Raw genomic sequence first — 14173 nt, forward strand, 5'->3', positions numbered from 1 at the left:
GTACGACCAAGATGATTTTCAGTTTTCTTTATTTTTTTATCAATGGTAAAAATGATAATATCACGGTTACAGTGGTTACAGTCAACTCATTGCGTTGCGTATTACGTACAACGTACATAGTACTATATACATACTCTATAATATAAAGGTTTGAACTTTCAGATGCTCAGTAGTCAGTACTCCGTACTCGGCGTACTCACTAGTCACTATTCACTACTCAGTACTCATGTAGCGCTTTGCCGCCTTAGTGATAGCATGCTGTGATCCTGTACATTCCTTACACAAATTACAATATTATATTTATTTAAATTGTCGTTCTTTAAATTAAATGATTCTACATTACTATATTTTAATATTATATGATATATTATTTACAATTTATTATTTTATGATCTAAGGTAAATTCACCGTTGTTGGTTGTTACCGATCTCGTGAATTGTGTATTAACTATTAAGTAGGTACCTACTTATAATCATGTCGAACGTGGTCGCATGAAATTGGTTAGTTATTAGGTTCAATAAGTTCAAATAGTTAAATTTATTATCATTACCACGTTTTATGATGTACCTAGTAAATAATATTATGTCTAAAATTTAAAAGGTACCTACTACGTTAGATGTGATTAATGTAAGATAATTTAGACTTATATCTCAGAATTTTATGTAATATTATATCATATCACAGAGCTCTGTGTTAGGTATTATACTCGGTATGTCATATCTAAGCCTGTGTTATGACAATAAGATGATGGTAAAAACTGAATGATTACGACTATCCGATCGAAGAAAAATACAAAATTTCTGATTACATAACATATTTCGACTTATCTCGAGATCTAATGATTATTTTTTTTACATACCTACCTAAGAAATATTTAAATGTACAATAGGTATGTAAAATGTAAAGGATAAAACATTTGTTCCAAGCTTAAAAAATCATTAAATAATTAAAATCCATAGGTGCAATAAATACCAATTAGAACAATATTTCTTATAATTATTTAATAAATTTATTATTATTTTTTTCTTGTATAATAAAAACAGAGAAAAAATATTAGGTACATTTGAATCAAAACATTTTTTATTAAACTTAAGTTAAATAAAAAAATAATTACATAATACATAGAAAATGTTGTTATGTAAGAAAATTTTGTTGTACATAAGTAATTTTTTTACAATAAAGGAGGAAAATTTTTTTTTGGATAAGGGCGGAAAATTGTTAAATCCACCCCTGCAGACATTTGTTGTTTCTGTCTTACAAGTGCGTAATATAACAAATTTACGTTCAGTAAATTAATTTTAGTTTCTTAGTTTAAAAATTAGAATGAATCGACCTATAATAAAACTTGATGGTAAGAACATTTTCTGTATTTGAATGTGGGTTTTTTACAATAATTCACATTTTTAGCGAGTTTTGCGTATGTAAAATATAGTAAATTAAAATATTGCTTGTAATTCACTTAAAAAATTGTATTATCGTAAAAACTCACATACAAACACAGAAAATTTTCTTAACATCAAGTTTCATTATAGGTGGATTTATTTTAATTTTTAAACTAACGAAGCTAAACCTAATATACTGAACGTAAATTTACCATGTTACGCACTTGTAAGATAGAGACAACAAATGTCTGTGTAGCGTCCTCTTAATTAAGTCATGGGAGGATATGATTAACCACTGTATCCGAAGCATGTCCTATAAATTACTAATTACAATTTAAATGTTGCGGAGAAAACATGCCACAGTTGTGGTATAAGTCAAGAATCTGCCGGAATATTTTTACTCTTACATCACTTCGGTGGCAGGGTAGAGAATAAAGTTGCAACTTGACGCAAATCAGTTTATTAATTTAGTTTTTAATTTTTTGGTCGGTATTCTGGACAATAACGCGGCAAAGGGACATCGGAGTTAATTACTTTTAAGTTTTATTTAAATGAGATGGGTTGGTAAGGACTATGGAATGAACAATGGATAACAATTTTGGATTAACTAGTATTTTAGTATTTACTATTACGATAAATAGTTAAAAATATGACAATAAATACCTTTTATTAGATTTTGGGTAGACGGACGCCACTGGGCTCACTGTGGTGCTCATAGTGCAAAAACTCATTATAAACGTTTCACGCTAAATTAATAAACCACTCAAATTTTTTCATCCATAATATCTCCTCCTTATCTTTCCTTAGTAATGTTAAACTTCGTATAAAACATAATTGGTCTAGAGATCTTATCTTTAAAAAAAATAAAGTAAATAAAAACAAATATTCTGGGGTGTTGTTAGTGAACAGTTTCCTTTATAAATTAATCATATGCTGTAAATTATAAATACTTGTAACCTACTTACATATTGTTTTAAAAAAAACAGATTGTTAATATTTTTCGTTCTTTTAAAAATAAAATTAAAAAGAAGTATACTCTAATCAAGAAAATGTTCTACATTTAATTTGAAAACTTATTATGTTACGGCTACCTAAAGACTTTTATAATTATTTACATTATAGAGCTGAAAAAATGTATTAGGTGTTTTATAAAATATCTACTAAAAGTAATGTTTGTGAAATTATTGTGAAAACATTTAATTTGAAATCAATTATCTTTCTAATTCCTATTTCCTTGCACTAACATAAATGTTATGATTGATAATCAGTTAAAATTACCTAGTTTGTTAGATTTGGAATTTATACTATCATCACATTTTTGAACAGATACCTGGTTTATAGTTATTGAAAAAAAAAATAGAAAATTATATATATATAATAATTAATATTTATAATTAAATGTATTGTATCATTTATGTAAATAAAATCTATTGGAACTTGTTTATGTGAAGTATTTGTAAGTACTTACATAATAATTATATTTACACTAACCTAAACCTAAGTAATTGTTGTGCTTGTCAACAAGTAACAACTTCATTAAATTATTTAAGTATTACAATATTATATTTATTGTATTTGCAATGTGTATTAATTATATTAAAAAACATTTGAACTACAAACAATTTTTTTTTTATTATTTAAATAGATATCCAATTCTTAATTTTAATCTGTGTTTCTACACTAGGAATTCATTATACAACCCATTGAGAAGTTTAATTACAGGTGGTTGATAGACGGATTACGGATACCTATTAGATACGGAATTAAATTATTAAAGAAAATACTTTACAAAAATATTATCAAACCGTTTTATAGTAAACTCAAAACACGGTTACTTCATTATTTTAATAAATACATAATACATACCTATAGGTAACTGAATTATTATAATTAGTATATGATGTGCGTGCAAACTGAATACTTAGGTACCTAATTAAAATAATGTAATATTAAAAATGAAATATTTTAACCTTCTATTTTGATGGATACATACCTATTATTATTGACCAGCGAAATTTTACTTAATACTAGAATAATAAGTCATATTATAACACCATGCTAATATGCAGTATGCTATCATATACGTTACTAGCCTCTACTAGGATCAGTATATTAATACAAGTAGAGCACCTATACCATAGAATAGAGATTACCTATACCGGCTATACCTACTTTTCAGAATTTTTCAAAAAATTACCACGGTTTTAGACAGACTATTTATTATTTCCCCATACGCTCGTCATGAACTTTGTCACAGCTACATAATTACTGCGAGTAATAGGTATTAGTCATTGCCAGTTCAAGAATTTCCGTATGTAATAAGGTTGGATTTGGCAGAGGGACATTAAGGATAAATGTCGCGCTTTTTTGGAGTCCCCAAAGAATTACTTAAAGTACATTTACCGATAGATTTAAAAAAATTATTAAAAATATTATAGTATAATATGATTGAAACGTATAAGACTTATGTCACACTTATTATATTTATTTTAAATAATCAATGTGATTATGTGATTTGTTTTTTAATGTTATATTGTAGTAATTTAGTATGAAGACAAATTGAGAAGATAAGGAAAAACATGTTCTTATTAAATCCAGCTAGGGGTCCACTATCTTATTTGACTTGCAAGTCAACAAAAACTTTAAACTCGGTTCTGTATGTAATGTATATGTAGATATTTTTATTTAATAAAGTAAGTCTATTGTTTAAATTTTATAATAACTATTAGGTAGTGGCATCACGAAACAGTTTTTTTATTTGGTGGATAGGACCATAGGGGATATACAAATATCTTTAGATTTAATTATAATTATTAAAAAACAGTAATATTATTATTATATTATTATTTATTCAGTGCGATGATCAATTAGCATTTCACTATAAAGTATAGACATATTTTACTTGTTTACTCGGCAGTCGGTACATTATGGGAAACAAAACGCATGTTGAATGTAATAGTTATAAATTAACTAACTGAGAGGACAATATTATATTATTTCCTAATGTCATTTACTCGTACCTATTACTGGAAGTTATAGGTTAAAACATATTTTTTATTATTACTATTATTATTAAATATAACATGTTTTTACACTTAAGTTTTTTTAATACTTTAATTAAATATAATTTATAAACTACTTATGACGGTTAAACACATTACACAACTGCTTGATCTCTATATTTTATAAAATGGGTACCTACATTATGTAGTGATATTCCTAAGAAGGCTCTTGAAGCTTGAATTAAAGGGACAATAATACAATACCTATTTAAAAAGTGTTAATTATTATACTTAAAATAAAATGTTTTTTAATTATATTTTTAAAATTTAAAATATTGCAAAATATAAACATAAAAAGGATTTAAATTTTGGAAAGAATTATAAATATTACTCATATATATAATTTGCTTAAAGTATTTTTACAACACTGAATTTCTACCAAACGTTTTAATGACATTTCTATGTTAAATACATAAGTATACAGTATTACAGTATACTTTAATATAAAGTAATCTTTTACATTTGAATTAGAATATTCAGAACCTACTATATACATAGTTCCATTATTTATAGTCTATTCTATAATCGATGTTAGTACCTATTAGCTATTTATTTATTTTTTAATGTAACCGCAGTAAAATGAAGGATAAATTGATAACATTTATAACTGATAAGTTTTAACATATTATACTATATACACACAATTTTATCAATTACTTAATACTTTCCACTTTTCCAGTTTCCTTAAATTAAGTAGAACTAGAAGGTATAATGTAATAATTTAACGATTAACAATACACAACTATATTAAATAGTTTATTTAATTTTGATGTTATTTAAGAAAAAGTATGTAGTGAAATAAAAGCAATGACTAACGAAGGGCTTCCAGGATTGTCAACTACTGAAGCTTTACATACATTATATAATGAAATATTGTCGCTTAGAAATCATATTAAAAATCAACACACACAACAGTACTTTTATAATAGTTATTTTTATTTTATGTCCTGTTTACTATAAATAATAATAATAATATATTTTTAATAGGGGCAAAGATAGACTATGGATTCAAGATGCATTGAAACATAATAGTCCATTTACTAGTATCTGTTGGATTACTGCTTTGATAATGTTTGCTTCTGGTTTTTCATTGATCATCATTAGTTTAGTGTACGATGAAATGTGGTATTTGTTTGATGATGGAATATTGTTATTCATATTATTAACTATCAACCTTGCTACTGTATTATGGGATAACAAATTAAGACATGAAGAAATGTTCACCAAACTTGATCATGTGATGAAAAAACTGAATTGTAAGAAAATGTTAACATTGTTAAAATAGTAATAACATAGCGTAGATTTTTAAAATTAATTTTTATTTTATTCTTAAATTAAGGCTATAAAGACAAATGCCACTGGAAGAAAGAAAATTATCCACATTTATGTATGCCATTTTCTCCATCAGTTACTTTACAATGGACTCAACGTGATGGTGTACTTGTAAATTTACCTTGGGCGTTATTGGTAAAAGGTGATATAGTACTTTTGAAACCAGGACAAACTTCTCCATGCCATGTTTCTAGGCTTAGGGTTTGTAATCTATTTAATATACATGAATAGTTTATAGTGTATACACTGTTATATACGATTAAATATGATTCATAAATACTCTTGGTTACTTAAAGTTCAAAAGAAATTAAAAAATTTGTATTACCTACCTATTCTAGAATTTTCGATTAAAAATAAGTGCCTGATTTTAGTTTGAATTGATTTTATTTTATAACATTGGTATTTTAAAGTTATTAAGTGTTTAAATTAGTTTATTTTTTTCAGTAAACATTTTAATCAATTAATCAGTAAAATATGTACTTAGTACATCATCATTACTAGTTTATGGATTATGTTAAGTGTTTTATCATTTTTTTACATGTGTACTTATATAATTATTACTATAAATTCTATAATAAAATGCATTTTTATTGTGAACAGGATAAAGATAAATGGGCTCCAGCAGAATTGACACGATGGGAAATATTTAATCCAGATATTGCATCTACTATGAAAAACAAAACCACTGTACCAACTATGGTATCTCGTAATCCATTAAAAAATGTTGCATATATTTTAAATGAAACTCCATATTTAAATAATTTGAAACTTGCATTGGAACTATCACAAAATAGACCATGTAGCTTTTACACAAAATGCTTATATTTATTACAAATAATATTCATGCAAAAGTTTGCTGCTGCTACCTTTTTAGTAAATATATTTTATTTTATTTTTTATCAAAATATTAAATAGAAATTTTTTTTATAAATATTTGTTTATTCTTTAGGGAAGTACCATTTTAACTGTTTGGTGGCGTTGGTCTTATTTCACTCTTTGGTTAAAATCTGGTAATTGGGTATCAATGTTTATTGTAATTCCAATCTCTGTACTTATTCCACTTCTACCATTGATGTTACCAATTGCATGGACACTTATGACATGTTATGGAAATGCTGTGTTACAATCGTCTTCCATAGTTCAGGTTCTTAAAATATTACATATCAAATCTGCTTTCTCAATCTATATACCAAGTATAGGGAAATTGACCAGTATTTTATATCTTTGTTTTTAAATCAATTCCCTTTAATATCCACATTAGACTATGAATTTAGGCTTTAGATATTAGCTAAATTGTTATGATATTCTATTTCAGATTGCAAAATATATTTTAATTTTAGAGCTCAATCACAATATCTCTAGTATTTTTATAAACTGTAGTGTGAATATTATGATTTCCTATATATTATGTTCCTTAATATGTCAACTAATTATCTGGCACTCCTCAAACAAACACAAAAAAAATCTTTAAGTTAACGTCTATTCTTTAATAAATGTATTTTAATCAAATCAGTTTTTGAATTTATCCTGCTTACTAATTTTAAATTCTTTTAAATAGTAACTGGATCTAACAACTAATATTTTTGTTCAATATTATTTGTTCACTTCAATGTTGAAATGTAATACATTTTGATATTATAATAATTAAAAAAAAAAGTAACATATTGGTTGAAATCAAATACAATATATTTATTTATAATTGATAATTATATCATTTATAGCTGTACTGTTATATCACTATTATGTAAAAATATAATAAAATTGAACCATAAGTTAGTTGTAATGTAGTTTTATTAGTATTTTTAATGTTTTTTTTTCAGTGTAATAATATTTAATATTCTCAACTTTCAATTTTTTAATTATAATGAAGTGCTAATTAATTAATAATCATAATTTAAAAAAAATGTCCACTACTTTATCAAGAAAGCATAAAATATTAATCAATTTTTTTTGATTTTGAAGGTTTTACCAAATACAAACATAAATGTTGTGTTTGTATTTAAATAAATATTTCTTTTTTGTTTTAGAAAAATAAAGATCTTTTTGAAGAAACTGAAACTGAAGCAAAAAACAACTCTTTAGAATTTTCATTTAAGTATTTATGGAAAAACTTTTACTCATGTATACTTGGAAATAGTAGTTTTTTACATAGATCTACCAATCTATTGCATGTAATGGGATCTGTTACGGTAATTTATTTAAATTGATATTTAAATTAAAAATCAACTTATAATTTTTTACCGATGTTTAAGGCTTTATGTTGTGTTGATAAAAAAGGTATATTATCATGGCCTAATCCAACTGCTGAAAAAGTTTTTTTTTTGCAAAATCCTTCCAAATCGTCATCAATGTCTAATTATGTAGATACTCCTAATTTTAAAGAAACACAAAGAAAAAGTTATGACAGTACTATTCAGAATCAAGGTATATATTTATGAAATAAAATAAAAATTAATATGATTTTGAAATATCAAGACTTGTGTATTAAATTTTAAACAGAAAATTATACAGTAGAAGTACTTGATCTAACTCATGACCGGGGTTCAGCTTGGAGGTTGCAATTTGATGATGCAACTTGGTCAAATCATATAACTTCTTTAAAGCCTCTAGGTCTAGCAGTATTACTAAATACTTGTAATCCATCAACCCATGCTCATTATGCTCAATTTTGTGCACATGTATCTTGTCAAGCTTTGTATAGTGAAGTGCTTGTTCCTGTTACCAACCGAAGGTAAATTATTTTTAATGTTTATTAGTTTACTACAGTAATTAAATTGTAAAAATGCTTTATTATTATTATTTTTATATGTTACTTTCAGATGTCTTTGTGAATTAGCTCGACAAATAGGATTTTCAGAATCGGCTGATGATATTTTTGAACTTCAATTACAGTTATCCACTTATAGACATGTTGTAAGTTTTTGGTTATTACCTATTACCTATAAAATGACAAAAAAATTAAATAAATTATTGTAAATGAATTTTAGCAAGCTGATGCTGTTCGAAGAGATATTAAATTTGCCAGATCATTACCAAATACTACTAAATTAAAATTTCCATTTCCTCATATGGTATGTGTAGGATTAAGAGAGAGAAGTATTGGTAAAGCTGCAACAAGTTTACAATTATTCAGCCAAGGTACTGCTGACATAATATTGGATGCTTGCATAGATTTTTGGGATGGTCATGATCTTAGTCCTGTTTCTCCTTCTGTTAGGTATATATCAATTTTATAACATTTATTATAGGCTATAGCCATTATGTTTTTAACTACATAAAAATAAACTATGTTATTTATAGGAAGAAAGTACTAGATTTTTATCAAAGAACTAGCTTAACAGCTTATTGTACAGCATTTTCATACCGGCCACTTCCATTACCTCCTGACAAAAGTTTCTCAGAAATGTATTTAGAGTTGCCAGCTGATTGTCGTCAATTATATTCAAAATTATGTCGTAGTCCAACACCTCAACCATGGACATCAACAACTCATAAAAAAAGGCAACCACAATTTCATTCTTCTGGCAAGTTTATTTTATGCCATCATTTATTATACCATATATGATAATATAATAATAATAAATATTCTTTTGTAATAGTGTTTAATCAATAATGTTTGAATATCTTTGAATATTAGATGTTAAATTTAATTTATATTTCAGATTCATTACTATTTGGTGATTGCCATGAGTATAACTCAAAAGATGTAAATTGTTGTTTTGAAACACAGTGTAATCAAATATTTTTAGGAATGGTTACCATGCAGTATCAACCTCAATATGATATGGTAAAAATTAATTTTATAAATAAATTAAATTTTAGTTTTTTTATATGTATATTAAATAAATAAATGCAATCTTTACATATATATATGTACATTAAATTGTTTAGGTTCAATTGATTGAGCTATTAGAAACAGCTTGTATACGATTTGTTCACTTTAGTAAAGAAAATGAACTTCGGTCTAGGGTTTTTTCTGAGAAAATGGGCCTGGAGAGTGGATGGAATTGTCATATTTCTTTATTAGGTGATACTCAAACAAGAACTCGTCTTGACCCTAGGTACTAATATTTTTAATGATTATTGTTTTAGAAGTGTGTTGATGTTTGTAATACTAATCTATCTAATTGTTGTTTAAATACACTATTTGATTTTTATAACTATTAGCACGTAAATTTGAGTGTTTGTATTTTGATTTTGAATCGAGTGAGGGTGCAGCTACTTGTGATGATGAAACTAGCTTTTTGATACCACTAACATCTACTAGTCAGTCGAAGAAAAAACTCGCTGAATATGAACATAATTTATCGGCTGACTGTTTTCCTCCCCTCAATATAAATTGGTAATTTTAATTTTCAAAATAAATTTTTAGATAAAATATTTTTAAATAGTATATTTTTTCAGTGCGCCTCTAAATATGTCTCGTACAATTAGTATGTCAGCACCAACTGCTTTGAATATGGATTACGCACAAGTTACAATAGAACATGATGGAGAAAAAATTATAAAACCAATGCTGATTCAAAAGTATATTAGTGTTATAAATTTTATTTATATTATTTGAATTGTTTATGAATCATAAATATTTTTTAAGGGATACTCTTATGAATGATAACAGCAATGTAATTGAAATAGAAAAAAATGGAGAAGAATGGCCTTCATTAAGCTGCATGTCTGATAGTACTGACCAAAGTGCTCCTGTTAATTTTGATATGTATAATAGAGTAAATATTCCTATAAATAATTTTTCACTTTGCTACCTATTTTAAATGATAATATTGTGTATAGGCCAAACTGCCTCGTGGTATTGAGAACATTCGACCTCATCTAGAATGTATAGATAATGTTCCACTTTTAGTTTCATTATTCACTGATTGCACTCCTGAGGCCACTAAAGAAATGATATCCATAATGCAGCAGTATGGAGAAGTTGTTTGTGTACTGGGATCATCTCCGAATGCTGAAAATATTGGTATATTTATGCAAGCTGATGCAAGGTAATTAGGTATTTATTTAATATATGCAGATGCTGTCTTCATTTCCTCAGTTAATTTGTAAAAATATGTCTTTATATTGCAAAATGTAAAGTATAAATACTTCAAATTAAACAAAAATATTTTTTCCTTCAAATAGGAAAATGAATATTTTATTTGCACATTTCATTTATTTTTTATAATAGTAAATAAATGCACATTATTCTTGTCTTGTTTCACACATACATTATATTATACAATCAAATATTTTGCATCTTTTTTTAACAATTTATAATTTTAATGTATCTATCTATTTACATTTTTAAACTTTTGCCTGTCAGATTTTACCCTGACATTTTTTTTTTATACTTATTAAAATTATTGTTATTTATTATTTAACTTAAACTATTGCCATTATTAATAGTTATCATTTCAAGATTGGCTTTAATACTCCAATGAAAAAAGCCAACAGACATAAATATATTATTTACAAAATTTTAATTGTGACTGAAATATTATAGAAATTGTTTAAAATTGTCTTATCTCTAATTTAATTAACAATAAAATGTATGATATATTAATACAGAAAATTATTTTTAAAAAATCAATTAAATTTAACTTAACAAATTTTGAATATATTATAGCTTGATTGTTAATTTTTATGTAATTGAAAACAAAATTATAATCTCACATATTAATTTTATTATCGAAAAAAAATATTTTTAGTTTGATTAATTTTCATACAAATTCTTAGTAATTACAACAAAGTAGCAAATATAAATGTAAATATTTAATTTAAAATTGTAGGACAAATACATTTTATTGTTTTGTATATTATATAATGTGCAGTATAATAAAAAAGTTTTTCCATCAGCAATTCATTAATTAAATAATCATTTAAGATTGCTCACCTTGACACAGGAAATTATATAATATGGTTATTTTAAATATAAACTCAAAAATTATTGCTTTAGATAACGTTTGATTTTAAACAGAATAATTTCATTCTTTTTTCAATTTTAGTTTATAAACTTTATTATACTCGTATAAAAATATAAGAATACTATGACTACTTTTGTATGAAAAATAATTCTGAGACTTAGCTTACTCATTACACCTAGAATCTAAAAACTGATTAATATTGATACATATCTATATTTCTTTGGAATTTGATTTTTAACTATCCACATATAACATACATGAAATGTCATGTTCCTGTAATTGTATTTGCTGTTATATTAACTATAGTCTTGCTATTGAGCCAATCTATCCACAAGTGTGTCAGCGAATTAGCATCATGCAACAACCAAGTCCAATAGATGCTCCAATATCTCCAGTGGGTCTCTCTGAATTATTGAATTCTCTTCCTTGTTGTCTTTCACTTAATCGTCAAGATCCATTACCAGTATATCATCTTATTATGGAAGTAATTGATTTTAAAAAAAGTTAAAATATTTTATTGAAATAATCCCTAGTTCAATGACTTAATTTTATTTTATTTCACAGGGGAGATATTTAATGCAAGGAATATGGAACTGTGTTCAATTTTGGACTAGTTGCATGGTTTCTCTTAGTTTTCTTCAACTACTTGCAATTGCTCTTGTATTACCTCCTATTTTATCAGTCGGTTTGTAATTTAGTTACTTTTTAATTTTATAATTTATATAGTCTACCACAAAAGCTTTTTTTTTAAATTATGTTTATTGTAATTGTTATTGCATTAAAATAATTTTTAACTTAGTGTTAATTTCCTTGTAGATTAGCTTTAGTTTTTTTTTAAAATTAATTTTGTATACTTGTTGACTGTACTACAGCTATGAACATGGTTTGCTCTAATGATATAATGTATATTAAATAACAATTTTCATCCCTATGCCACTGAGAAACCATTACTACAGCAAAAAAAAGTGCTTTAACTATGGATAATTTAAAATTCAATGCAATATAACCACTGTCTTTTTGAGAATAATTAGTCAGTGGTCTATGAAGCATAACCATTTTTTGTACTGTTCTTGGCAGCTATATGGACAATCAAACTATTATAACAGTTTTAATTGTGATTTTTATTTAATTACTTTAATATTATAGTTTATATTTTAATGTTTTAAAAATGTAATCAAAAAGCTATTTGTGTAATGTTTATTCTATCTTAATTAAGAAAATTAATTTTATCTTTAGGCCAAGTATTATGGCTTACATGTATTGTTGTGCCATTACTATCAGTATCTTTGGTTGGAGGTCCAACAGATCCCGAAGTTATGCAAAAGCCAACTGGAAAAAATCAATGTTCAATTACATCTGAGGTAAGTTAAATTATTTAAATTTTTAATACTAAACTACATTATATGTATGATTAAATATTATAGTTGTCTTATTATGTAATGTGGTTTTATGGCCTGAAATTCTTACCTGTTATGATAAATATGGTGTTGATGTTTATATGGTCACTAAGTCAAGCTTGTGATTTGATTAAATCAACTACTAATAATAATTCAACCGTTGAAATTCAACAATGTTGGTATGTATACCCTGATCCTAAAGAAACCGAATGGGGTGGTTGGTCAAAATTTGAGCCCACTATTATCAGTGTACAAAGATTAATGTTGCTATTCCTTGTGATGCATTATGGTAATTACTAATAAAAACTTTTAATTTAAGAATGAATGAAATATTAATTATTTATTAATGTTGTACTACAGTTACCATATCTCTAAGTTTTGTTCATCGGGATTATTTACTTTGGAAACGAACGATACATTTAAATAAACCTTATTTGTTCACTTCATTATTCATGTAAGTTTAAAAATATATTAAGTTAATTAAATAACAAAGATGTCTTATTAAATCTTTGAAAACAGTATTTTAGTTCAATGGACATACACAGTTCATTATGAATACTTTGAAAGTATTGAAAATAACATTAGTATTTCAAAACTATCTATATTGACCTTCATTATTGGGTTTGTATCTTTGTTCCTGGTTTTCATTGTTAACGAGATTGTTCATTGGCAAGAGATAAGGTTTGTTTATGATATACACTTTTACCAATATTGTTTTTATTATTATATGTAATATTTTTGTTCTAGGTTGAATGTACGTTACCAAAAAAGAGCAAGATTAGATTTTGGAACTAAACTTGGTATGAACTCTCCGTTCTAAAATAAGAAATATCAATTATTTCTCATGTTAGTTGATGTTAGGTTAAAAGTAGTTAATGTATGTGATATTAATATTGTTGTTAATTGCGTTAGACTGAACATTATAGAGTTCTACTTATATAATTTTTGTAAATGTTTTAAGTAATCTAGGTTAACTAATTATTTATACTAATTTAATATTTATGCTTATCTTTAGTGCTTACAAAAAAAATCATTAATTTGACTATTAGAATGATTTTTATTTACATAAAATATACGTCCATTTT

General features: G+C 25.4%; 1 protein-coding gene across 2 annotated transcripts; it reads left to right on the forward strand.

Moving 5' to 3' along the window:
* The first annotated feature begins 5093 nt into the window (after nt 1–5093).
* LOC112601310 (transmembrane protein 94) lies at nt 5094–14089 on the forward strand. 2 transcript variants are annotated; one of them, XM_025348850.1, is made up of 24 exons: nt 5094–5358; nt 5432–5700; nt 5784–5977; nt 6377–6649; nt 6726–6920; nt 7804–7965; nt 8029–8200; nt 8276–8507; nt 8596–8689; nt 8764–8993; nt 9077–9300; nt 9439–9563; nt 9668–9837; nt 9984–10118; nt 10181–10303; nt 10371–10500; nt 10565–10773; nt 11998–12175; nt 12256–12376; nt 12928–13052; nt 13116–13377; nt 13449–13542; nt 13608–13769; nt 13836–14089. In XM_025348850.1, the coding sequence occupies exons 1-24, from the start codon at nt 5252–5254 to the stop codon at nt 13906–13908; spliced, it is 4059 nt and encodes a 1352-aa protein (XP_025204635.1). In that variant the 5' UTR covers nt 5094–5251; the 3' UTR covers nt 13909–14089. The 2 variants fall into 2 exon arrangements, with proteins under 2 accessions (XP_025204635.1, XP_025204636.1); XM_025348851.1 differs by lacking the exon at nt 9984–10118.
* The last annotated feature ends 84 nt before the right edge of the window (nt 14090–14173 follow it).

The sequence above is a fragment of the Melanaphis sacchari genome, unplaced genomic scaffold (genome assembly GCF_002803265.2).
Source record: "Melanaphis sacchari strain LSU unplaced genomic scaffold, SCAv2.0 Contig77_pilon_pilon, whole genome shotgun sequence".
NCBI classification, from domain to species: Eukaryota; Metazoa; Arthropoda; class Insecta; order Hemiptera; family Aphididae; genus Melanaphis; species Melanaphis sacchari.